Genomic DNA, 25,965 nt, shown 5'->3' on the forward strand with positions numbered 1-25,965 from the left:
GGCAATAACTGTGTATATAGAGGGCTGTCAACAAAGGGCAATAACTGTGTATATAGAGGGGTTCGTGTCAACAAAGGGCAATAACTGTGTATATAGAGGGCTGTCAACAAAGGGCAATAACTGTGTATATAGAGGGGTTCGTGTCAACAAAGGGCAATAACTGTATATAGAGGGGTTCGTGTCAACAAAGGGCAATAACTGTGTATATAGAGGGCTGTCAACAAAGGGCAATAACTGTGTATATAGAGGGGTTCGTGTCAACAAAGGGCAATAACTGTGTATATAGAGGGGTTCGTGTCAACAAAGGGCAATAACTGTGTATATAGAGGGCTGTCAACAAAGGGCAATAACTGTGTATATAGAGGGCTGTCAACAAAGGGCAATAACTGTGTATATAGAGGGGTTCGTGTCAACAAAGGGCAATAACTGTGTATATAGAGGGGTTCGTGTCAACAAAGGGCAATAACTGTGTATATAGAGGGGTTTGTGTCAACAAAGGGCAATAACTGTGTATATAGAGGGCTGTCAACAAAGGGCAATAACTATGTATATAGAGGGCTGTCAACAAAGGGCAATAACTATGTATATAGAGGGGTTCGTGTCAACAAAGGGCAATAACTGTGTATATAGAGGGCTGTCAACAAAGGGCAATAACTATGTATATAGAGGGGTTCGTGTCAACAAAGGGCAATAACTGTGTATATAGAGGGCTGTCAACAAAGGGCAATAACTATGTGTATAGAGGGCTGTCAACAAAGGGCAATAACTGTGTATATAGAGGGCTGTCAACAAAGGGCAATAACTGTGTATATAGAGGGTGTCATCAAAGGGCAATAACTGTGTATATAGAGGGTGTCATCAAAGGGCAATAACTGTGTATATAGAGGGCTGTCAACAAAGGGCAATAACTGTGTATATATAGTGTATATAGAGGGATGGCAGTAAGGACTATAAAAACCTGAGGGTCTGCAGTCCATACTTTACATGTACGTTCATCAGGTTTGTAAAATGGTATCAGCTCGGGATGTTCTTATAATCAGTTTTATCACGATCGGTGTAAAACATTTTCCTGAAAATCATAATTAAAAAATCAATTCTGTCATATTCTTTTCCTGACAAAATTTGATATTTTTATACAACATATCAATATTCTGTCTCATGAGTTCGACATTGACGGGATCAGCTGGTTACGGTGTTTGGTGTACGTGCCTATTGTTTAGTATGTCTATCGGGAGGGAGACTTAAAACTGACAGCTGTAGTCTGTCGCTTCAGTAACAGCTTGGATTTTATCTGCTTAAAAGATAATATCAAATGAAATTTTATTAATATCCAAATATATGTCATTATGATGAAAACCTTCATATGTTATATGTTTTTAGCCCACCATCATCAGATGGTGGGCTATTCAAATCGCCCTGCGTCCGTGGTCCGTGGTCCGTCCGGCCGTCTGTCCGTCCCTCCGTCCCTCCGTCCGTCCGTAAACAATTCTTGTTATCGCTAATCCTCAGAAAGTACTGAAGGGATCTTTCTCAAATTTCATATGTAGGTTCCCCTTGGTGCCTAGTTATGCATATTGCATTTTGAGACCAATCGGAAAACAAGATGGCCGACAGGCAGCCATCTTGGATTTTGACAATTGAAGTTTGTTATTGCTATTTCTGAGAAAGTACTGAAGAGATCTTTCTTAAATTTCATATGAAGGTTCCCCTTGGTGCCTAGTTATGCATATTGCGTTTTGAGACCAATCGGAAAACAATATGGCCGACAGGCAGCCATCTTGGATTTTGACAATTGAAGTTTGTTATCGCTATTTCTGAGAAAGTACTGAAGGGATCTTTCTGAAATTGCATATGTAGGTTCCCCTTGGTGCCTAGTTATGCATATTGCGATTTGAGACCAATCGGAAAAAAACATGGCCGACAGGCAGCCATCTTGGATTTTGACAATTGAAGTTTGTTATCGCTATTTCTGAGAATGTACTGAAGGGATCTTTCTCAAATTTCATATGTAGGTTCCCCTTGGTGCCTAGTTATGCATATTGCGATTTGAGACCAATCGGAAAACTACATGGCCGACAGGCAGCCATCTTGGATTTTGACAATTGAAGTTTGTTATCACTATTTCTGAGAAAGTGATGAATGGATCTTTCTGAAATTTCATATGTAGGTTTCCCTTGGCGCCTTGTTATGCATATTGCATTTTGAGACCAATCAGAAAACAACATGGCCGACAGGCAGCCATCTTGGATTTTGACAATTGAAGTTTGTTATCACTATTTCTGAGAATGTACTGAATGGATCTTGCTCAAATTTCATAAGTAGGTTCCCCCTGGTCCCTTGTATTGCATTTTTGGACCAGTCTGTCCTGAAAACAACCTGGCAAACAAACAGCCATTATCGTTAAATCTCAAATTTCTTATATAGCTAGGATTCCCTTGTTTGAAAAGTACTGGAGGGATGTCTCAATTTGCACAGATTAGTAAAATGAAGGGAAAAGTAGAGAAAAGATCAATCTGACATGGAACTTATGAAGATCATTCAATGGTGGGCGCCAAGATCCCTCTGGGATCTCTTGTTATTTACAAAATCAATTTTAAAGTCTTCTGAAGTTTATTTCTTCAGAAAAAATTTAATTTTCTGGTTTGATAGCTGTTATACATTCTTTCATTATATATATACAGCTGCCTATATATATTATGCTGACAACAGCTGATATATGTAAACAGCAGAAATGAAACAAATTAGATCAACTTAAATTAATTATGCTTACTGGCCCCAATATAAGCCTAAAGGGAAATAGGAGTACCCAGAGAAAGCCCTTCACATCTGATCGAAGAATCGAACCCAAGCCATCTAGATGACACTGGCAGTTAGTATGCTATCACTGGCAACTCAGGAATATTAAAGGCGTCTTGTTATCTTAGACATGCCATAGATGAAGAGAATCGGGGTAGATGGTATGAATGTGTAAGGAATATACTTCAACACTTGATAATTATCTTCATTTAAAGGACATTAAATACATATAAAAATTTAGTTGTGAGCTATTCATTAGTTATTTAATTTACAGAGAAATATTTTGAATTTAGGTTGTTCTTTGATTGCATTGAGAAAAAAACATGTACTGGTACATGTTAATGATAGACTAAAGATTGGGTCAAGTGTGGAGAAGTTGCCTTACAAGGTGTATTGATGTACTAATAGAGAAAGACATCTTCTCTCTTTCATCTTCACAAGCCTAATTAACTAATTAACTAATTAATTAGTACCATCTGATGTCGTTATTAAGTCATTTACATACCAATCATTATCGGGTAATTACTGTACAAGTTGTGCAGTTGTCAGATAACCTTTGGCTCTGCCGTACTTACGCAACTAACACAGATTTTTTTTCTTTAAGATAGGGAATTACCGGACATTACATCTTTAAAAAAAACAACAAGGTACCTTATATTTCGCCAAATTTAGGAATAATTAGTAGCTGTAAATGTCAACATCTATTTCTGTTGGTGATTTGTAACAATATTCAACATTTTTCCGAGTTTCTTGTCCTTCCCAAAACATCTGATCAATACAAGCTTGGGTAGAAATCTGATGTGTGTGGTTCAATCTCTACCTTAGGCAGTTTACATGTTTCTTGGAAAGATCACAGGCCATCCCCTGCTGTAGTGATTGTGTTCTTGAGCAAGAGACTTTACCACCATTTGTCTGGATATAAAACATTCCACAGTCCTGTGGTATGATGTCCAGTGAAGTAGCCACCAGCTACTACAATGATACCCCACCTGAAAATGGCCTTTTTTGTTCATGAGGTGAGAAACATAGCAAGCAAGCAAACAAAGAATGCCACCATGTTAGTTCATGACTTATATAGCTGTATGGGTTGAATTGTAATCTGAAAGTATGCACCTCTTATAAATACCTATAGCTGCTTTCTACCATCTTGGCTAGAGAGAATTTCTCCCAGACCAATCAGTAGAGTGTCGGACACTGGAGAAAGACACAATGTGATTCTACTAAGATTAATTTCCTGTGTTAACAATGACATGAGAACTTGTATAGTAATTATGTCTATAATGGTGTGTTTTGTCATACTGTTTGGTTTAACATTTCAGAATGGATGATGATGACTACCGCACAGAAAGCGAAGTGGAGTATGACAGTGACCATGATGACCAGGATGCTGAGCAGGAACTTGGACAATGGATAGGACAGCTGGAATCCCTGAAAATGGTAGGTGTACCTTAATCCAAGGGCAGATAAATCTTCTACCAGGGGACATAATTCTGTCAGTCTGTTGAGTTTCACTTTTTGACAATTTGCGAAAATGTGCTGCGAGAAATTAGCTTTGTTTTAATGTCCTATTGATCCAACTGCAGTAATTTAATTGCAAGAATGGCTGATTCAACGACAAGAACAGAGAAAACTGACTAAACACAAATTCATTATTGTTCAGAATTTTACAGGACAGTAGTCTTCCTCAGCTCATGAGTAGCTTGTGGGAATTCCCCTTGTTGGTAAGGAATTCACTTAGGGAAAGTAAGGTGGCTTGTTTGAGCCCAGCGTGAGCAGGATATTTTACATTACTTGTTCCAATTACAATTGTATGGTTTATATATATTTGACCTGTTGCCAATCTGTCTGGCAACACATGGATACAATATATTTTGTTTAGTACTTTAAATGAAATATCTAAGTGTTATTCTGATAAAAGAGGAAGTGTAAATGAAATATACAGTTTTATGTTTATTAAATGAAACAAGAAACATGACATCTTTTTTTGATTGCCAGTATAATATTTTCGGATGGGTTATATCAAGGTCAAGTATGACCCTACCCTTGTTACTGTTGCCAACAGTAGTAATGAATGGAGGTAGGGAGTGTGGAATCCATCAGGCTCGCATCATTGCTGTTGGCAACGGTAGAGGATAAAAACCAGTACTTTTATATTCACATGAAAAATGATCCCATTCATTTCCTCATCTGAATGAATATCTATTACTCTTGTTACTGTATCAGATCTCTGTGAGAAAAACAACAAATAATACAACTAATAACTAGGTCATGATTTATAACCAAAAACAGTTAAACAGTTATACAGATTTGCAAGTATATCATTATAGTTGTATTCTTCAACAGTCTAGATATACCAATCACTAATATATAAAGTGTTAGTTTATCGAGAACATGGATGTGGTGCAGTGGTATAAGGTGCAAGTATTTCTGGCTAGGTGATTAGGTGCCAATATTAGATCGTGAGTTTGAGGCCAAAATCAGGGCATGAGTCATAAAAATTGTCTTACTTAATCATTTGTGTCCTATATTGTGTATGTATTAGTAATTTTCTTACAAGATGATGGAGTAGACAAGTATCATTTATTTGATAAATGAAAGAATGGCATCTATCAAAATAAACTGGATTGACATTGTACACACACCAGACATCTTGGTAATTTTCAAAGTGGAGAGTATATTACAAATAAGCATACTAGAGTTATTCCCCTTGGATAGAGAAATCTTGAGCTCTAAGTCAACATATGGTCTGTATGTATATATAGTTAGTGTAGTGATCTTGATACTGACTACTATAAAGGTGGAGATATAGACCACTACATGGTGTTCATAATTTTCAATATCTAGTTTTGAACTATGACAGATTATATTAAGTTAATAATAATGTTTAAAATTCTAATGTTTAAATTTATCGTACCATGTTTGGTATTTGTAGCCAATTTACTTTTGTGTGTATTCTGGGTGATGTAAGAATATTTACACAAACAGCTTGATGTTAAAAGGAATTACAACCTAGTCCAACCACCATCTATAATTACAGATATATAGTGAAACCTGACTTTACCGACACTGTATGGGACTGTGTCAATGTGTCGGATATGACAGTGTGGCATTAAAGTCAGTGTCTACAATGACGTGGGGGCATGTCATTGTTCTAGAGGATATGGTAGGATATTAACAAGATGTTGTTAAAGTCAGTGGTCGTTAAAGTCAGGTTTCACTTTAGACCACCTACAACAAAGCACAGACCCTTATAAGAATTAAACTCAGCCTACAATTTTATGTCAATTATTGTTATCTGTTATTCCGAGCATTGCCCCCTTCAATCCAGTAAGACCGTGTTTTAGTTGTAGAATTGTCTGTAAGACAGAGACATTTTCCTAACACTATTTACTGTAACAGTTGCCATATGGCCAGTAATACAAAATAAAAGTCTTTACTTGATTACATTTCCCTCGTTTCTATTCTAATGTCGGAGTTAATACAATAAATATATCCAGTATTACCAAGACAAATATCATCAATCTGACTTATGTCGTTAGGAGATAAGATACAGAAAGCAGCCTTATATTTGATTTGATGACCTTGGGACCTAAAAACAAAATTTGATTTTAAGACTATTTCCTTGCTAACCTTGTCCTCCTCAATAATGTTATAACATTCATCAACATCCTCAATGATGTATCACCAGGCTATGGGTAAATGGTTTGTCACCAGGATGACAGTAAAATGCTGTGTTACCTGCGAGAGGGTAAATTTGGTATCACAAAAGTGTTCAGTTGTTGCAGCAAGCTTAAATCTGTGGTATTATTGTACACTTTTACACTTATTAGAGCCATGATATTATTGAACAATTCCATACTCTTTCGATCTATGATATTGTTTAATTTTTCACTCATTAAATTTAAATCTGATGTTATTGTACAATTTTACCCTCATTAAATTTAAATCTGATATTATTGTACAATTTTTTCCTCATTAAATTTATGACATCATTGTACAGATTTGCACTCAAATTTTATGCTCATTAAATCTGATGTAAAATTTGATATTGTACAATTTTACACTCAATAGATCTATGATATTATTGTACACTTTTACACTCATTAAATCTGATATTAAATCCTTAATATCATATAATATTGTACAGTTTACACTCGTTAAATGCATAATGTCATTGTACAGTTTACACTCATTAAATCCATAATATCATTGTACAGTTTACACTTGTTAAATCCATATTGTCATTGTACATTTTTACACTTATTAAATCCATGATATTATTTCACCATTCTATACTCCTTAAATTACCAGTACATCCAATTTTCCAATATATTGATTCTTTTCTGAAGTATCAATTGTTTAAATCACTTTAGAAGCAGGTGTATACATAATTCTGTCATGTCCATATTAATATCCATCATAGAATTCAGGACAGACACAAAGCAGTCATAATTGAAAAATTGTAAATTGTAGTTTTTTGTTTAACTATCAATGGATGTGATTTTGTACATTGATAGGAAGGCCCTCCTGCACACAAGGTAAATACAGTGTGTTTATGTCTGGCATGGCGTGATTTCCACCTAACCTCACATTTGCCGTGTTAATTCCAACTAACTTGATCGCGTCACTGAAAATTCTAATTCTTTCATTCACTATCCTTATATTTCCTCCAGATTTGATATCTCACATCTCTGTTTTAATATTTAAAAACCACTGAGTTTTCTGCTTTTTCACTAAACTTTTGCCTTATTAATTCGTTTTGAAATTAGTACATTTTTGTACTTCCCCTTCCATAAATAATACAAGTGTTTTGAATTGAATTTTGAAAACCAGTTTTGTTCTGTGTTTGAGTTTGATTCATTCTTATTTTTGAAAATAATCTGAAAATATGTGTTGGCTTACTGAACAGAAAACATTATTGAAGCTTTAACACCTCAGTCTTATATTCTGAGAGATTTTTGCTTCAACTCTCCACAGCTTGGTTTTTAGCACAAGCACATTTGAGAGTTATCTCCCTTACAACAAGTCTTAACCTGCCTGCTTCACAGATCACTAATCTTTTCGTTTCCAGGGCCATTTCTCTCAAAGAAATAAATGAAATGCCTTGATAGAAGTTTACACTTGAAAGTTTAATTACATATAAACAATTTTTTAAGGGTTTTAGAAATATTGAGCTGTTTTTGAGGACTTACAATTCTAGGTCGATCGCTTCGACAGCATAGAACTGGTAACAGATCCTGTCAATATTGACACATCAGGATATTGACCTGAGTCTACTCTACTGTTACTAGGAACTTTACTGGACAGGAAGAAATTCTATTATGACATGAAGAGGGTTATCACAGGCAACATTTCCTGTAACCTACCCTCCCCTATAAACTGCAATGAGATACTCCTACCCATCCTATAGTATGGGTATGTTGACTGCAGGGCTTTTTCTGAGGGCTTTTTTGGGTCATTAATGGGCCCAATTCCCAATTAAGATAATTACAATTTAAGCCAAATTCCAAAAAATTTGGAGTTTACTCCTGATAAAGTCTTTCCAAATTCACCATTTTTCTTCCCAAAATGAGACAAAAAAAAAACCCTTCCCAAACCAGTGAGAAAAAGCCCTGTGACTGGACTATATTAAATCTTATGAAAAGTGAGGGGTTAGAGGTTGAACAAAGATAGCCTGGCTCGTTATTTTCCAAAGAGATGTGTGTCTTTGATAGAATGATCAATTACTTGGTGCTGGGGTCAGTGGTTCTGTAGTTTTATCATAAGGTCAGTGACACTGGCACTGTAGTACTGTGTGTCAGAGTCAATATTGAATCTCATCTACAGATGATTGAATAAATTCTGAAGTTGGTGTTTAACAAATTTATTTTGAAATAATAAGATGATGTAGTTCTTGATCAGTATAGATACATTATATTTGAAATATCTAAAAACTAAAAGTTTTTTTCTACTGTAAGATAAATATTTTCATGTTAAGTGCCCCACCACTTTTCTACTGTAATTGACTGTTCATTTTGATTTAACCCTTTGCCACATGTAAGCGCCTCTGGACGCCTTTACCCCTTGCCACATGTAAGCGCTTCCTGACGCCTCTGCATTGTCTCCATGTAAGCGCTTCTCGACGCCTCTACGTTATCTCAATGTAAGCGCCTCTCGACGCCATGCCGGTTCGGTAAACTTAGACATGGAAAATCCCGTGATTGAGAGCGACACCTATCTGGAAATCCCCGATACTATTTTAAGAAGATATCCATGCATCGACCAATCAGATTTGTACACGTCATTCATACGAAAGTTTTTGAATAAATTAACCTAGAAAGTGTGAGTCATGAAAAGTAGAAAAGTGTCACAACAACCGGAGTTATATGGCGTCTGTCGCTACGATATTGCGTGACATATTTGAGGACGATGATGAGGATTAAGAATTTGATGGCTTTCGGGCCCGAAGACATCGAGTCTGATATTGACTTAAACAATGTTCTTAACGAACTGTCAACTGACGACGAGTCAGAATGAGGATGAACCGCGACCAGGTACTAATGTACTGCCGCCATTAGGTAGGCCTAATGTTGACGATCCTGAATGGTCGCGAGATTTTCCCCTCATCACTGTTAATGCTTTTGTTAGGGAAACGGGACCTATACTACCAGAAAACTTCGATGTTAATTCTGCAAGTCCCATTGACTATTTCCATATATTCTTCAATGAAAATCAGTTTTCTGCCATCGCTAGGCACACAAACAACTACGCTCGCTGGCGTTTAGAAACCGAAAATAGAGTTGACCCAAAATGGTCGGATACCAATTCGGCCGAAATAAAAGCGTTTATCGGCATAAACGTACTGATGGGTATACAATATATGCCAGAAACGGACATGTATTGGTCAAGTGACGATTACCTAGGAAATATTGGAGTAAAAAATGTCATGCCATGCAATAGATTCCAAAAACTTTCACAGTGTTTTCATGTATCAGACAGGGAAAATGAACCAGTTCGTGGTCATGAAAATTATGACAAATTGTATAAAGTCGGGAGACAATTGACCATGTCTCAAAAACTTTTCTGGACAGATACAGACATTCATGTAATATTTCTGTGGATGAAGCCATGGTGAAGTACACTGGTCGATTGTCGTTTCGTCAATACATGCCCGCTAAACCTATCAAGCGCGGTATTAAGATTTGGATGCGGTGTGATGCTGAAACTGCTTACCTCTCTCGCTTTCAGATATATTTGGGGAAAAAAGAGGGTGGTGTGGAACATGGCCTTGGATATAATGTAGTCACAAGCTTGTGTGATGACATACATTACCACAATCACCATGTCTACTCTGACAATTATTTCACTGGAGTGAAATTATTGGAGGATTTACATGATCATGGCATATATGCATGTGGTACTTGTCGTTCTAATCGTTCTGGGTTTCCAAAAGAATTTAAGAAACCGGGAAAAATGAACAGGGGGGAATACAAAGTTTTGCAAAAGGGTGAGTCAAATTTGGTAGCCACAGTTTGGAAGGACAAAAAGCCTGTCTTCAACTTGTTTACCCTCAGTGATCCTGAAGGGGAAGTTAGGGCAGCGCGTCGAGTTGGTGCAAATGTCCTGGATCTTCCACAGCCTCTGACCGTGTATTCTTACAATAAATACATGGGTGGTGTTGACCGGCATGACCAGTTGAGAATGGCATATGATGTTGGCCGGGCATCAAAGAGATGGTGGCGATATATCTTTTGGTTCTTGGTCAATTGTGCTATTGTCAACTCGTTTATTGTCTACAAAATGGTGTCAAAGCGTCAGACCAAAAGGAAAAGATATCGCCACCTTGACTTTAGGAATGAGTTGGTCAGGGACCTGATAGGTGGTTACACAACCCGCAAACGCCAATCTCAACAAATGGATAACCCAGGCATTGTCCTGCAAGAAAATGTAGGTGGTCACATAAATTCCCGTCTTCCTGGCCCTAAACGCAGATGTCGTTTCATCTTACTGCCCACAAGCAAAGAAAAGAAACTGTTTATGGATGTGTAGTGTGTGGTGTCCACCTCTGTAAAGATGGGTGCCACAATCAGTTCCATGTTCAGTAACATTTCAGTAACATTTCAAATTCAGAAACACTTTGTCGCAACATTGGATATAGGCTTAAGCCTGAACTATTGATTCAGTTTGTTTCATTTGGGATTTAATGTTTAATCATTTCATGTGCATTATTTCATTGAATTTTAAACTGTTTATGGATGTGTAGTGTGTGGTGTCCACCTCTGTAAAGATGGGTGCCATAATCAGTTCTGTGTTTGAAGTAACATATTTCAGAGACACATTCTTTTGGCGACATCGGATATAGGCTAAAGCCTGAACTGTTGAAAACTTTGGATATTCAATTTGTTTCATTTTGGAGTTAACATTGAATCATTTCATGTACAGGAATTCATTGAATTATAAATTACATTGCCAAAATATTTTGAAATTTGTCTATTCTGTTCGTATACAGCTGATTTCATGATTATGTATTGTTGGTTTTATGAAGAAAAGAGCACATAATTAAAATCTAAGAAATTCTTAACATAATTGTAACTTACCAAAAATGTCTAAAACAACTATTTCACTTTCAAAATTAGGTTTAGAAAAATTATTCAAAACAAAGCTTAATTTCTCAAAAACTGCCATTGAGATGGTGTATGTATATTTCAGTCAGCGCAATAATGTTGCATTGCAACAATGTATCTTTGCACTATTGGTACAGAGTGCTGAAGTGTTATAACCTGCATGTGGCAAAGGGTTAAACATAATTTATTGCCTTTTTAGCTATATGATTGGGCACAAATTGCACAACTTATTCGAAGCCTTTTCCCTAGTTTGTTTAAAGTTATTTTCCTGTTCAATAAGTTTTCTTACATATAAAACATTATAAAGACAACTAAGTTGGCATGTCTTATTCCCAGTTATTCCTAGTAGCATCGGCTATAAAAAACTAATTGATAATGAAAAACATCCAAGGGTCTGAATCTCATACAGTTGAGCAGTTGTTTTTGTAAGAGTCGATGGTTCTGGTTTTCATACAGTGGAGCTGTTTTTGTGAGCGGAACCAGAAAATATTTCCTTTGTTTATCCCTCTCTGCTGTGGGAAATTGTGTAGAAGTTCAGAAAAAGTTGATAAAAATGTGTCGCACCTCTTTTCCATTTGCCTTAGTCTGTTAAAGTACAATAGTCTTGTGTATAATAATCTAGGGAATTAGTCTGTTAAAGTGCAATAGTCTTGTGTATAATAATCTAGGGGATTAGTCTGTTAAAGTGCAATAGTCTTGTGTATAATAATCTAGGGGATTAGTCTGATAAAGTGCAATAGTCTTGTGTATAATAATCTAGGGGATTAGTCTGTTAAAGTGCAATAGTCTTGTGTATAATAATATAGGGGATTAGTCAGTTAAAGTGCAATAGTCTTGTGTATAATAATATAGGGGATTAGTCAGTTAAAGTGTAATAGTCTTGTGTATAATAATATAGGGGATTAGTCAGTTAAAGTGCAATAGTCTTGTGTATAATAATATAGGGGATTAGTCAGTTAAAGTGTAATAGTCTTGTGTATAATAATCTAGGGGATTAGTCTGTTAAAGTGCAATAGTCTTGTGTATAATAATCTAGAGGATTAGTCAGTTAAGGTGTAATAGTCTTGTGTATAATAATCTAGGGAATTAGTCTGTTAAAGTGTAATAGTCTTGTGTATAATAATCTATTGGATTAGTCTGTTAAAGTGCAATAGTCTTGTGTATAATAATCTAGGGGATTAGTCAGTTAAAGTGTAATAGTCTTGTGTATAATAATCTAGGGGATTTGTCAGTTAAGTTGCAATAGTCTTGTGTATAATAATCTAGGGGATTAGTCAGTTAAAGTGTAATAGTCTTGTGTATAATAATCTAGGGGATTAGTCAGTTAAAGTGCAATAGTCTTGTGTATAATAATCTAGGGGATTAGTCAGTTAAAGTGTAATAGTCTTGTGTATAATAATCTAGGGGATTTGTCAGTTAAGTTGCAATAGTCTTGTGTATAATAATCTAGGGGATTAGTCAGTTAAAGTGTAATAGTCTTGTGTATAATAATCTAGGGGATTAGTCAGTTAAAGTGCAATAGTCTTGTGTATAATAATATAGGGGATTAGTCAGTTAAAGTGCAATAGTCTTGTGTATAATAATCTAGGGGATTAGTCTGTTAAAGTGTAATAGTCTTGTGTATAATAATCTAGGGGATTAGTCAGTTAAGGTGTAATAGTCTTGTGTATAATAATCTAGGGGATTAGTCTGTTAAAGTGTAATAGTCTTGTGTATAATAATCTAGGGGATTAGTCTGTTAAAGTGTAATGATCTTGTGTATAATAATCTAGGAAATTAGTCTGTTAAAGTGTAATAGTCTTGTGTATAATAATCAAGGGGATTAGTCAGTTAAAGTGTAATAGTCTTGTGTATAATAATTTAGGGGATTAGTCAGTTAACTTGTAATAGTCTTTTGTATAATAATCTAGGGAATTTGTCTGTTAAAGTGCAATAGTCTTGTGTCTAATAATCTAGGGGATTAGTTTGTTAAGGTGCAATAGTCTTGTGTATAATAATCTAGAGGATTAGTCTGTTAAAGTGCAATAGTCTTGTGTATAATAATCTAGGGAATTAGTCTGTTAAAGTACAATAGTCTTGTGTATTATAATCTAGGGGATTAGTTCGATAAGGTGCAATAGTCTTGTGTATAATAATCTAGGGGATTAGTCTGTTAAAGTGTAATAGTCTTGTGTATAATAATCTAGGGGATTAGTCTGTTAAAGTGCAATAGTCTTGTGTATAATAATCTAGGGGATTAGTCAGTTAAAGTGCAATAGTCTTGTGTATAATAATCTAGGGGATTAGTCTGTTAAAGTGCAATAGTCTTGTGTATAATAATCTATGGGAATTAGTCAGTTAAAGTGCAATAGTCTTGTGTATAATAATCTAGGGGATTGTATGTCTTGTACCATCATACAAAGAGGTATTGTCATGTGTTAGAAATCGGTACATATGCAATACAGCTTAACTAAAACAAAAACTTTCTAGGTGAATTGGGCCAAAAAACAGTCATCAGATTATAATTATGAACAATTATCAGATTTTTGGAAGGTCATTGACTGAAGATTGCTGGCAAAATTCCAAAATAATCATCCAAAACAATCTCAACCAAGATAAAATGGAAATTGAAATAGCCAACATGGCCGGTCTCCAATCACATCTGTTTGTGTTGATAGATATGGGGGAAGTTTAAGTCCCTGATTTATCAGGAACTGTCGTGTATATTAAGATCCTTTTACACTAATCTTCTGAAGAATTGATGACTGACATTGCTTATTAGTAGATGACGTTTTCTGATTGTGACATCATATCTTATGACATTTTAGACAGAGTGATCGTCCTGAGGTCATTCACATGATGATCAGAATTTAGCTGTATAAAGGGACATAACTCCTTGTAGAACTTTCATCTGTGTAGGTGTCACTTAACTCTTAAACTAATTCATAATTATATACAACCTAAAGTGAAAGATGATGATGGGAACCTTTTTTTCATATTGCCTCAACCATGTGTTATAATTTTTCAAAAGATTATAACAAATTCCAAGATAGCCACCTATTAGATATGTTCGGTGCCTCAATGAAGAACAAATATATGTTGAAAAAGTCTTCTTTATGTAATTGTTTGAGTCAGCAAGAATATCTGGAATAGTCAAGGTTGACTTTAATTGGCTGAGACACTTGCAACTGAATCTATAGCTATATAGCTAAAAAAAAAATAGATAAATAAAAACAGGTGAGCAACACAGTCCCCTTGGGCCTGTTGTTACCAAATCACAGGATTCAAAACTGCAATCCAGTTTGGCTCTTTATGCTTCTCTTTAGGAGATTTGTCTTTTAACACTTTGCCAATACCTATTACCTATGTATTTGGTTGTTTTTAGGAAGGAAATGATACTAGGTGGTATTTCTTGATAATGGATGTAAATTTATAAATTTTTAACACACATTTGGCAGACAGTGATGAGATGTTGGTAAGACTTTCTGTGAAGTCTGTAGTATAAGATTAGCATTACTAGGAGGTATACAGACACAACTAATGAAAGTTTATATTCTAAAGTGTCTATAGGCTGTCTACCTTGTGTTATAGATAAGACACAAATAGATACCTATAAGTTTTAAACTCTTATCTTCACATGTTGTCTAGTCAAAGTCTGGGACTACCTACATCAATCCAAAATACCCAAACCCTTACAGCATGTTCTTTCTCTAGTGGGAATTATTAAAAAAGAGAATGTGCCATATTTTCAGAAATCACAAGAACTGATCAATTTAAGTGATGTCAACATGATTTTGAAGGCTCCCTTGAGGCCTGAAGGATGGGGCCAAATAAGGGAAAGTCTTCGAAACCCTTCAGTAGAAATCTGGATTCATTCTCTATATTTTCTGCCCTATCCAGGTGAGCGATACAGGCCCTATGGGCCTCTTGTTACTGTTACCCGATGGAAACACACTCTACAGAGAATATAGTATCCCTTTTAGGACTAACAAATAGTGGCTTCACTTTACCATGGGCAGATTCGAGTAATGAACTGCAGTTTCACAATTATGGTATTTTGACCCTCGTTCATTTCACCATACTTTGAAATACCATGCCATATATACCAGCAAACTAATTCAGCCTGGGACAAGCGTGAAATATTAGTGCCGTGAAATTGAACAAGTATACAGTATCACTGATAACCAAATTATGATTAAGACATATTGACTTTAAATTGATGTGCATTCTAACACAACACTTTGGATGGGCATTCTGACAGGGGGTATCATTAGAAAAACCGTGCATATATACACAAAAACCCCAAAACCAAACCCGCGGCAAGTTAATTGAAAAAAAAAAAATTCTTCTTTCCATCATTTTGGAGTTGACAGTCTTACTAATTGAAGTAAACAAAAGATCATGTTACATGCATGTTGTTTCAGCAACAAAGACACCTCTTCAATGGCAGGTACTTCAAAATATAAAACCAAACCCAATCTTCGTGTCTGAAGAGCTCCTAATGAAGGGCGAGTCACTCTATGATACTAATATGAGAAGAACATTCAACTAGCCACCTTATAATTTGTTGTCCGTCAATTCTTTTGTAGCAATTGAAAAAAGGGGGTTAGGGGGTGTAGAGCCAACGCTGGTCCTAAAAGTAGATAAGATACAATGGTTGTAATTACAATAAAGAAGACATCAGATACATTTTGTAGGAGTGATTCTTAACATTCAACAGCTTCAAAAATTAAGTTGGTTTATAAACTTGTATTGCCCTTATAACAATAACAGTCACATGATAAGAGTACCACTTTGAGGGTACTTCAGGGGTTAGAAATCATTGTAACTTTGCCCTGACAAGCCGGAACTGGCGAAAACCGGTTGGCAAGCAATAAAAGTTCATAAACCAACTTAATTTTTGAAGCTGTTGAATGTTGAGAACCACTCCCCTCTCAGATGTCTTCGTTTCTGTAGAAATCGTTCTCTCAATTTTAGAGATCTTGAACAATATATACATAAATGTATAGGCAAATTTTGCAGAATTCCTTTAATTTCATTATTACACAATAGCCACTCCAGTAAATAAGTGATATTACTTGAATAATAAAGAATTTCCTTTTGTTCATCTAAGAAAATACAAAAAGAAAAGGGAATACTTCCATCTATATAGAAAGTAAGGTCACATGACTTGATATATGTAGAGTTATGGCCCTTTGCTTATTTTTATGCCACTTGATTTTGGCCTGAGGTGGGGTACAATGTAGGAAGGGATATCAGTTATCAATTGCGTGTAAGTACATTTACTTTCCTGGTATTTCCTCAAAGATTTAGTTGTGGAATATAAGAGTTGTAGGACCAAATGAATATTTGTTTACAATTTCAATAAAGATATTAATAATCCAAATGAAACTCTGTGGCTATTAATGGACATATGGTCCTTTGCTGAAACCTCCTAGTTTGGCTATAAATACATGACTGTTCCTTAGAGGACAACTCCTAGTGTTGCTATAAATAAATGACTGGTCCTTAGAGGATACCTAGTTTGGCTATAAATATATGACTGGTCCTTCGAGGACACCTACTGTGGCTATAAATAAAGGACCTGGTCCTTTGAGGACACCTCCTAGTGTGGCTATAAATAGATGACTGGTTCTTCGCTAACACATCCTACTATGGCTATAAATAAAGAACCTGGTCCTTTGAGGACACCTCCTACTGTGACTATAAATAAAGGACCTGGTCCTTTCGAGGACACCTCCTACTGTGACTACAAATAAAGGACCTGGTCCTTCGAGGACACCTCCTACTGTGACTATAAATAAAGGACCTGGTCCTTCGAGGACACCTCCTACTGTGACTATAAATAAAGGACCTGGTCCTTCGAGGATACCTCCTACTGTGGCTATAAATAAAGGACCTGGTCCTTCGAGGATACCTCCTACTGTGGCTATAAATAAAGGACCTGGTCCTTCGAGGATACCTCCTACTGTGGCTATAAATAAAGGACCTGGTCCTTCGAGGATACCTCCTACTGTGGCTATAAATAAAGGACCTGGTCCTACGCTGACACCTCCTTCTGTGGCTATAAATAGACGACTGGTCCTTCGAGGACACCTCCTACTGTGGCTATAAATAAAGGACCTGGTCCTTCGAGGACACCTCCTACTGTGACTATAAATAGATGACAGATCCTTCGAGGACACCTCCTACTGTGGCTATAAATAAAGGACCTGGTCCTACGCTGACACCTCCTAGTGTGGCTATAAATAGACGACTGGTCCTTCGAGGACACCTCCTACTGTGGCTATAAATAAAGGACCTGGTCCTATGCTGACACCTACTGTGACTATAAATAAAGGACCTGGTCCTTAGAGGACACCTCCTACTGTGACTATAAATAGACGACTGGTCCTTTGAGGACACCTCCTACTGTGACTATAGATAAAGGACCTGGTCCTATGCTGACACCTCCTACTGTGACTATAAATAGACGACTGGTCCTTCGAGGACACCTCCTACTGTGGCTATAAATAATAAAGGACCTGGTCCTTCGAGGACACATCCTACTGTGACTATAAATAAAGGACCTGGTCCTTCGAGGACACCTACTATGGCTATAAATAGACGACTGGTCCTTCGAGGACACCTCCTACTGTGACTATAAATAAAGGACCTGGTCCTTCGAGGACACCTCCTACTGTGACTATAAATAAAGGACCTGGTCCTTCGAGGACACCTCCTACTGTGACTATAAATAAAGGACCTGGTCCTTCGAGGACACCTCCTACTGTGGCTATAAATAAAGGACCTGGTCCTACGCTGACACCTCCTAGTGTGGCTATAAATAGACGACTGGTCCTTCGAGGACACCTCCTACTGTGGCTATAAATAAAGGACCTGGTCCTACGCTGACACCTCCTAGTGTGGCTATAAATAGATGACTGGTCCTTCGAGGACACCTCCTACTGTGACTATAGATAAAGGACCTGGTCCTTCAAGGACACCTCCTACTGTGACTATAAATAAAGGACCTGGTCCTTCGAGGACACCTCCTAGTGTGACTATAAATAAAGAACCTGGTCCTTCGAGGACACCTCCTAGTGTGACTATAAATAAAGAACCTGGTCCTTCGAGGACACCTCCTAGTGTGACTATAAATAAAGAACCTGGTCCTTCGAGGACACCTCCTACTGTGGCTATAAATAAAGGACCTGGTCCTTCGAGGACACCTCCCTGGCATTCTTGGTTGCTATATATCTTCATTAGCTGATCAAAAGAGAGACAAGAATTTTCTCCAGGGGTGTCTTCTATCAGACTAGCAACACCAAAGTTTACAAAACCAATTAGGATTGAGTGGCTTTTGAGAATGCCACTGAAATTCACTAATTACCTGAAGCTTACACCACTAAAAAAATTGCCCAATACATGTGAGATACGTACTGTTTTGAGTTTTGGAGATCAATATCTTCACTTAAATTGGAAATGTTTGTCTGGAAGTTTACAAAGAGACAAAAAGATGAACATTTAATATACAAAAATGATGCTAATGTTGAAGAAGAATTGCAGTCGATATAGTTCAAAATTTTGTGATTGTATATATTAGAACATTTTGTGTCTAATGACAGCAATAAAATATCAATAAATTTTTAAAACAGAAAACTTTTGAAAATTCAATAGATGAGTGGTTTGTATATATGTGTTTGGTACCATCACTACTAGAATATTTCTAGGCATTCATTTTACTGATTATGTTGACATAGGAGGTAAGTCTACACATAATGGTCCGTCTCAGGTTCAGTAAATGAAATAAGCCCTACATACATGTACAAACATCTCTCTCCTATATATGGATTTTTTCCCCAGACGCTCATGTCAGTGTGTATGTAGGAAACGTGTAGTCGTGAAATACCGACAGGATAAAGACTAAATCGCGGAATGTAAGGAAGGAACGTTTGCCAGGAGCCTGAGGTCCTATTTCGTCACATATTTTGCACCTGTGGTTGGAGAGAAAAACTGGCTTAATGGATTAACTGTAGACTTTTTGTCAAATGTTTTTCGTGGATTAGAGAAGGGTATTGAAGATTTCAGCCAGAATCTGACAAGATCTTGTGATAAATTACTAGGAGATAAGTCATTGTGTTGTATATCTAAAATTTGTACTGATCTGTTAAAACGTAGGCTGATTCTGTAGAAAATGCCAGAACTCTGTAAAGCCTCTGGATTGGTTGAGGATGAGTAGAGCCAAGCAGACGACATTAAAAGAAGTTCTGGAATTTTGCTGATCTGATCGGCAGTCGACCTGTGAATTGTAAATGATTGAATAATCTGGGGCTCGGGGAGATTGTGACTTTATCTGAGAACGGAGACACTGGCAGGGATAATAGGTGTTGGAGAAAGTCAGAAACAAAGAAGTCATATTTTGGGCTTTTCTTCTGTATATTGAGTGGATTGATAGTGTGTTTTAATAGCCAGGGAAGGACTCTCAAGTTCTCATCAGTTCACAGTGGTTTTGTTTTACCTGCTGATTATGTGAGGATCTTGTGCCTGTCTTTGGAAGCAGGAATGGTGTCTCTAAACCCTGCTCATAAAACAACAGCAAATTTTGTTCAAGGACATGTAACTGAAAAATATAGGTGTGCAGTGAACCTGGAGGCAGACAATGAAAGATCTATGTTCTGATTAAACTTTTTGGTATCAGGGTTTTGTGTCTGTCGGGCAGTGAAAATGTGTTTCTTCCATTGGGCAGTATGATTAATGTGTCTGAAGATTATCATTATGGCCTCATCACATTGGACCTTGGTTTTCTGGCTGCAGAAGCTGGAGATTTATATGCTGTGCTTGTGAAGAAACCTTTTTGGACCAGACAACAATTTTCATTCTGGATTTAGCTGCCATGCACACTGCAAGATAAATTGTCAAAGCAGTCATCATGGGATTTTAAAACTTGTATTATTTGTGCGTCTGACGGGATATATAATCTTCATGCTTGCAAAGCTGGGAAAGGAATTTGTGAGGTGTTTTTTTGTACTCTGCACAATAAATTATCATCTTGTCAGGAAATATCTTTTCTCAAACAAATCTCCCTAGAGCTGGAAAGCCACCATTTCCATTATAGGTGTGGAAGCAGACGACACTTTTGACAGAATTTTGTCATTTTAGAAAACCGAAACAAATTGTGTTTACTATCTGTTTATAATTCAGGACTGTGGGGATGTTAACACAGGGGACAGCTATAATAATCATCACTAGACCCTTCACCATAAAATTACTGATATCATACTCCAGAGATTGTTGGTGAAATGTGAACTTTCTAATCTGAGCTTTTTTTTTTGCCTGAGCTGTTAGTATTCATTAGTATTAAAGATGTTTTCAATTAATAGAAATTTATAGACTTTACGAAAAATAGAGACTGATTTCTCTTATATAGGCATACAATAGTAAACGAGGCAACCTCATTGAGGCGCCTTTGTTCAGCCAAAATTTTATTTTAGGTTGTAAATGAAAAGGAAAACCTGGGAAGTTTTTTTTTAACTTTGAATGTAGCAGGAATCTAAGTATAGAACAGTACCTGTCTTTTGAATATTAGAGACCAACATATGAGTGAGCAAGTTTTGTAGCACATGTACATTTAATCGTTGAGTTGTAAACCAGACATATTGGGATGACGCACCTCCGACTTGTTTTACGATTTCCTGCAACATTTTTTTGGTGGGAATTTGGTTTTGCATCATCTCCTGCAGCTCTTGGAATTATATGTGCAGTATTGTGAGATATGTTTCGACAGGCTAGGATCCTCTGTAAGGCTGGAAGGAAATACTGTGACACGCCAGGAAGTGCTCTCAACACAGCATTATTCTGTGAAATCTTGGAGGGAAGTATATTGGATTCTGTTTTTAAAGTACAATCCTGTACAGAAAGCATTTTGCACAAACATCGATGAATATTCAACCTTGTTTAGTTTTGTTGATACGTGTAATTTTAGTGATGGTGTATGAATTGACTTACTGTTTTTAACTTATGTAAATAATAATCTGTGTATCCAATATCATGACAAAACTTTGCCTCCGAATCTTAGAAAGAGTTTAAATGATACATCCTGTGATGTCGGTCAATCTGATGAGCAATTATAACTGAAGATCCGTTTGACAGCATTATTTCTCAAGTCCGGATTTCGATTTCTGTATTCTGTCACGTCATATTCAACTGGATTTTGAAGATTTTCTTTGAAATATTGGTGATGCTGGAAGGTGTATGGTCTGTGTTAGAGCTCCAAGGACATGTTTGGTACATGTGAATCCCAGACATGGTGTATTTAGAGTGTCTCCGTGTGGTGTCGGCTCTGTATAATTTAACATCTGCTCGAGACTAGAATCTGAGACAGGGGCTGTAATTTCTCCAGGATTTCCGACAGTTTGTGGTTTGAATTTTGTAAGACATATGGGTGTCTTGGAAGACCTGTTAAATTTAACACTGTAAACAATCTATCACTGAAATGTGCTGATATCATTTGATGATTAGCAAAGCAGAAAGTAAGCTGAGAAAAGTGTGTTAAAATTTTAGAACCTTGTTCCATTAGTATGGATGTCAAATGACTTTAGAAATTACAAGGACAAATGAAGTATTTTGTCTACAGCATCAGATACCGGAGAACAAGTTTTGAGTAGTATTGGTAGAGTATATGTTACCTATCGGCCAGGTGTTGACTATAAGGAGTTAGTGTGTATGGCACTCCTTCAGTGCACCTGCACCAGAGCAGATCAAAATTGGTCAGTAAAAGTCATTAATATCCTGACAACAAACCACTGATTTGGAGTTTTGGAGATTTCCCTCAGCTGTTTGACACATGACATCTTGATATCACTGGAGATTCTTACTTTCCCTTGTGATGTTGATAACATAATATCCTCGTACACCTGCTTGGAATCGACCAACTGAATGAAGGGTAGCATCCAATGCTGTATTTAGGCAATTTGAAGATTTAAAAAAATGGAATATTCTGTGGTGGAGTGAGTCACATAAAATGGTACTGTGTAAATCATGGAAACTTCACTTCTGGAATTTGAGAATCAAGATGTCTTTGATTTCGAAGATTACTTTCCCCGCTTTCAGCAAACTCCTAGCTCAGTAAGTATTACAGTATCTCTGAGAAATTCTGCTGTTAATTAAATTGTCTTTATTTACTGCGGACCAAAATAACAGCACTTGTACATCGCATTGACAAGATATTAGGTTAAATATCTAACTTTATATATATATAATTATATATATGATAGAAGTTGAAATAGCTGCAGACTTTTTACCCATGAGCTGACCTAGGTGTTTTTGTCTGGGGCCTAATTGATCTCTGTGGAAATACCTTGACACCTGATGCTGGCCCCAATCTCTGTAGACAGTGGTCAATATTCTTAACAGCTGTTTACACCTGATGCTGGCCCCAATCTCTGTAGACACTGGTCAATATTCTTAACAGCTGTTTACACCTGATGCTGGCCCCAATCTCTGTAGACACTGGTCAATATTCTTAACAGCTGTTTACACCTGACACTGGCCCCAATCTCTGTAGACAGTGGTCAAATGGACAGTGCAACAGGTGTAAAAAGTAGGAAAACCATATGGAGATACATAGGGAGAACATAATGTAGGCTTGACCTTAGACCTTTCGAAGCAAGTTAAACAATATGACACCTACACTGTTACATATCATAATAACCAATACATGTATCTGCTACATGGTTCCCCCCCAGCCTGATGTGCCAGATTTAATTGGCCAATTTTCTGCAGACTGATCAGTTCTTGATTTACATGTACAACTAGTAGTTGTGACCGATATACCATGAAACATTGATTTTGTGTTGCGGTTACCGAATCAATAAGTATTTAAACGATGCGGATGTTTCTGCGTGAGCCAGCTTTACAACATCTTTAAGGTTGTTACAATTTTTATTTTCGTAAATTCCACAACAGCTTTGGATAAAAATACCAATACAATTTTAATTCTATATTTTTTTAACCCATAACTCAACGATAATCAGTACCTAAGCATGTCATTTCCTTCGTTTGAGTTAATCTTTTTCAAGGTCATTTAAAATCTGTAGAATTTGGTTTTCACAAAGGCATATTATAAAGTAATCTGTTAATAAAGAATCTAGTATTTCACTGGATTTCAGAATTGGTTAAACAATAATAAATTAATTTAAGATGAAGGTTCTAGCTTGTTTAGACAGGAGATTGGTAAGGAGATGGTAGTTATATAGACTGGCCCGGGTAAGGAGATGGTAGTTATATAGACTGGCCCTGGTAAGGAGATGGTAGTTATATAGACTGGTCCTAGTAAGGAGATGGTAGTTATATAGACTGGCCCTGGTAAGGGGATGGTAGTTATATAGACTGGCCCTGGTAAGGGAGATGGTAGTTATATAGACTGGCCCTGGTAAGGAGATGGTAGTTATATAGACTGGCCCTGGTAAGGGAGATGGTAGTTATATAGACTGGCCCTGGTAAGGGGATGGTAGTTATATAGACTGGCCCTGGTAAGGAGATGGTAGTTATATAGACTGGCCCTGGTAAGGGGATGGTAGTTATATAGACTGGCCCTGGTAAGGAGATGGTAGTTATATAGACTGGCCCTGGTAAGGAGATGGTAGTTATATAGACTGGCCTGGTAAGGAGATGGTAGTTATATAGACTGGCCCTGGTAAGGAGATGGTAGTTATATAGACTGGCCTGGTAAGGAGATGGTAGTTATATAGACTGGTCCTGGTAAGGAGATGGTAGTTATATAGACTGGCCCTGGTAAGGAGATGGTAGTTATATAGACTGGTCCTGGTAAGGAGATGGTAGTTATATAGACTGGCCTGGTAAGGAGATGGTAGTTATATAGACTGGCCCTGGTAAGGAGATGGTAGTTATATAGACTGGCCCTGGTAAGGAGATGGTAGTTATATAGACTGGCCTGGTAAGGAGATGGTAGTTATATAGACTGGCCCTGGTAAGGAGATGGTAGTTATATAGACTGGCCCTGGTAAGGAGATGGTAGTTATATAGACTGGCCCTGGTAAGGAGATGGTAGTTATATAGACTGGCCCTGGTAAGGAGATGGTAGTTATATAGACTGGTCCTAGTAAGGGGAATTTTTTTGGTAGTTATATAGACTGGCCCTGGTAAGGAGATGGTAGTTATATAGACTGGCCCTGGTAAGGAGATGGTAGTTATATAGACTGGCCCTGGTAAGGAGATGGTAGTTATATAGACTGGTCCTAGTAAGGAGATGGTAGTTATATAGACTGGTCCTAGTAAGGAGATAGTAGTTATAGACTGGTCCTGGTAAGGAGATGGTAGTTATATAGACTGGCCTTGGTAAGGAGATGGTAGTTATATAGACTGGTCCTAGTAAGGAGATAGTAGTTATAGACCTTAGGATTACTTCTATTGGAAGTCTAACAAAAAGACACTTTGTATAGTTACTGACTTTATACCAATATGATAGTTCTGGAGGATATATTATTATAATGTGACCAGGTGGAGTGTCAAACTGCCTCGTCTTGGTATGGCATTCCGGTATGATAGCACTATATAAGTGATTAGTGACAACATTGTTTGTGAACATGTAACCTCAAAGATGACACAGAGATATATATGTACATAAGCTCAAAACATTAATTTAACAAACTATCAAGTTTTGAATGAGATATTTAACCCTAATTTGTTGTACATGGCTTGATATTTTTTCCAAAGACCATACAGACCAGATTTTACACTCCGCCACCAATGACTCTTCACACTTATGGGGCCAGTGTGATAAGACTTAATGATAGATTCCTCAGGCTTCAATTATCTGTAAACAAATCTTTGATATACCTATGGATACGGATATATATACACTTTGATATGTCATTGGTCTCACTAAACTATAAACAAACTACTATTTATAAACATGCTGATACAGAACTTGATTTTTGGGAGATTTAGAAAACAAATTTAGGAATTCAAGTCGTCTTCAATTTGGTTGTGAATCCAGGTGCAACCCAAGGGGTTCAGTGGGTTGGTTTGCTATTCATCAGGATCCTCACTTGACATTTCCCTATGTGTTATACTAGTAACCACCTGCTACTGTGAGGCTTAGGTCATTCAACACCTGACAACTCTGGATGTATATTTGTGGAATAATTAAGGAATGTTTCTTCATTTTCAAAGTTTCATAGGAAACAACAGAAATGGGAACTTGTTTTTAGAAAAAATATCCTGATGATGGATTAATGAGGAACTGAACAGGTGAGTTACAGGACATGAGTCAGAGGTCAAGGTCACTAGGTTTGGAATCATATTAACATGTAAGTACATGTATACAAAAACATCACTCACTCTGGGACAGAAGAACCTGAAATGGCTTCCCGTACCATTGACTACTAGAAATTTCATTTTTTGTACAAGGATCTAAAAATGTTTAAAATATTTGTCCGTGAAGCATATTGATATTGTCTGAAGAGTATTATTTATAGTTTGGAATACAACATATAGAATGTATTCCTTTCGTTTGTCTCTGTTTAACCCATATGGCTGATGGCCAATACTGCTGACATGCAATTAAAGGTGGTATAACTATAAG

General features: G+C 36.8%; 1 protein-coding gene across 4 annotated transcripts in view; it reads left to right on the top strand.

Annotated features, from left to right (window-relative positions):
* The window catches only part of LOC117343126 (ras-associated and pleckstrin homology domains-containing protein 1-like), a 182,162-nt gene that overhangs the window by 66,556 nt on the left and 89,641 nt on the right, over positions 1 to 25,965 (top strand). For 3 of the 4 annotated variants that reach the window (XM_033905440.1, XM_033905438.1, XM_033905441.1), the window contains exons 2-3: positions 4,116 to 4,233; positions 7,314 to 7,334. In XM_033905440.1, the coding sequence (XP_033761331.1) occupies positions 4,117 to 4,233; positions 7,314 to 7,334 (138 nt within the window). In that variant the 5' untranslated portion in view covers position 4,116. The remainder of the gene's footprint in view (positions 1 to 4,115; positions 4,234 to 7,313; positions 7,335 to 25,965) is intronic. The other variant, XM_033905439.1, reaches the window with a different exon arrangement.

Source organism: Pecten maximus, chromosome 15, assembly GCF_902652985.1.
Source record: "Pecten maximus chromosome 15, xPecMax1.1, whole genome shotgun sequence".
In the NCBI taxonomy this organism is placed as follows: domain Eukaryota; kingdom Metazoa; phylum Mollusca; class Bivalvia; order Pectinida; family Pectinidae; genus Pecten; species Pecten maximus.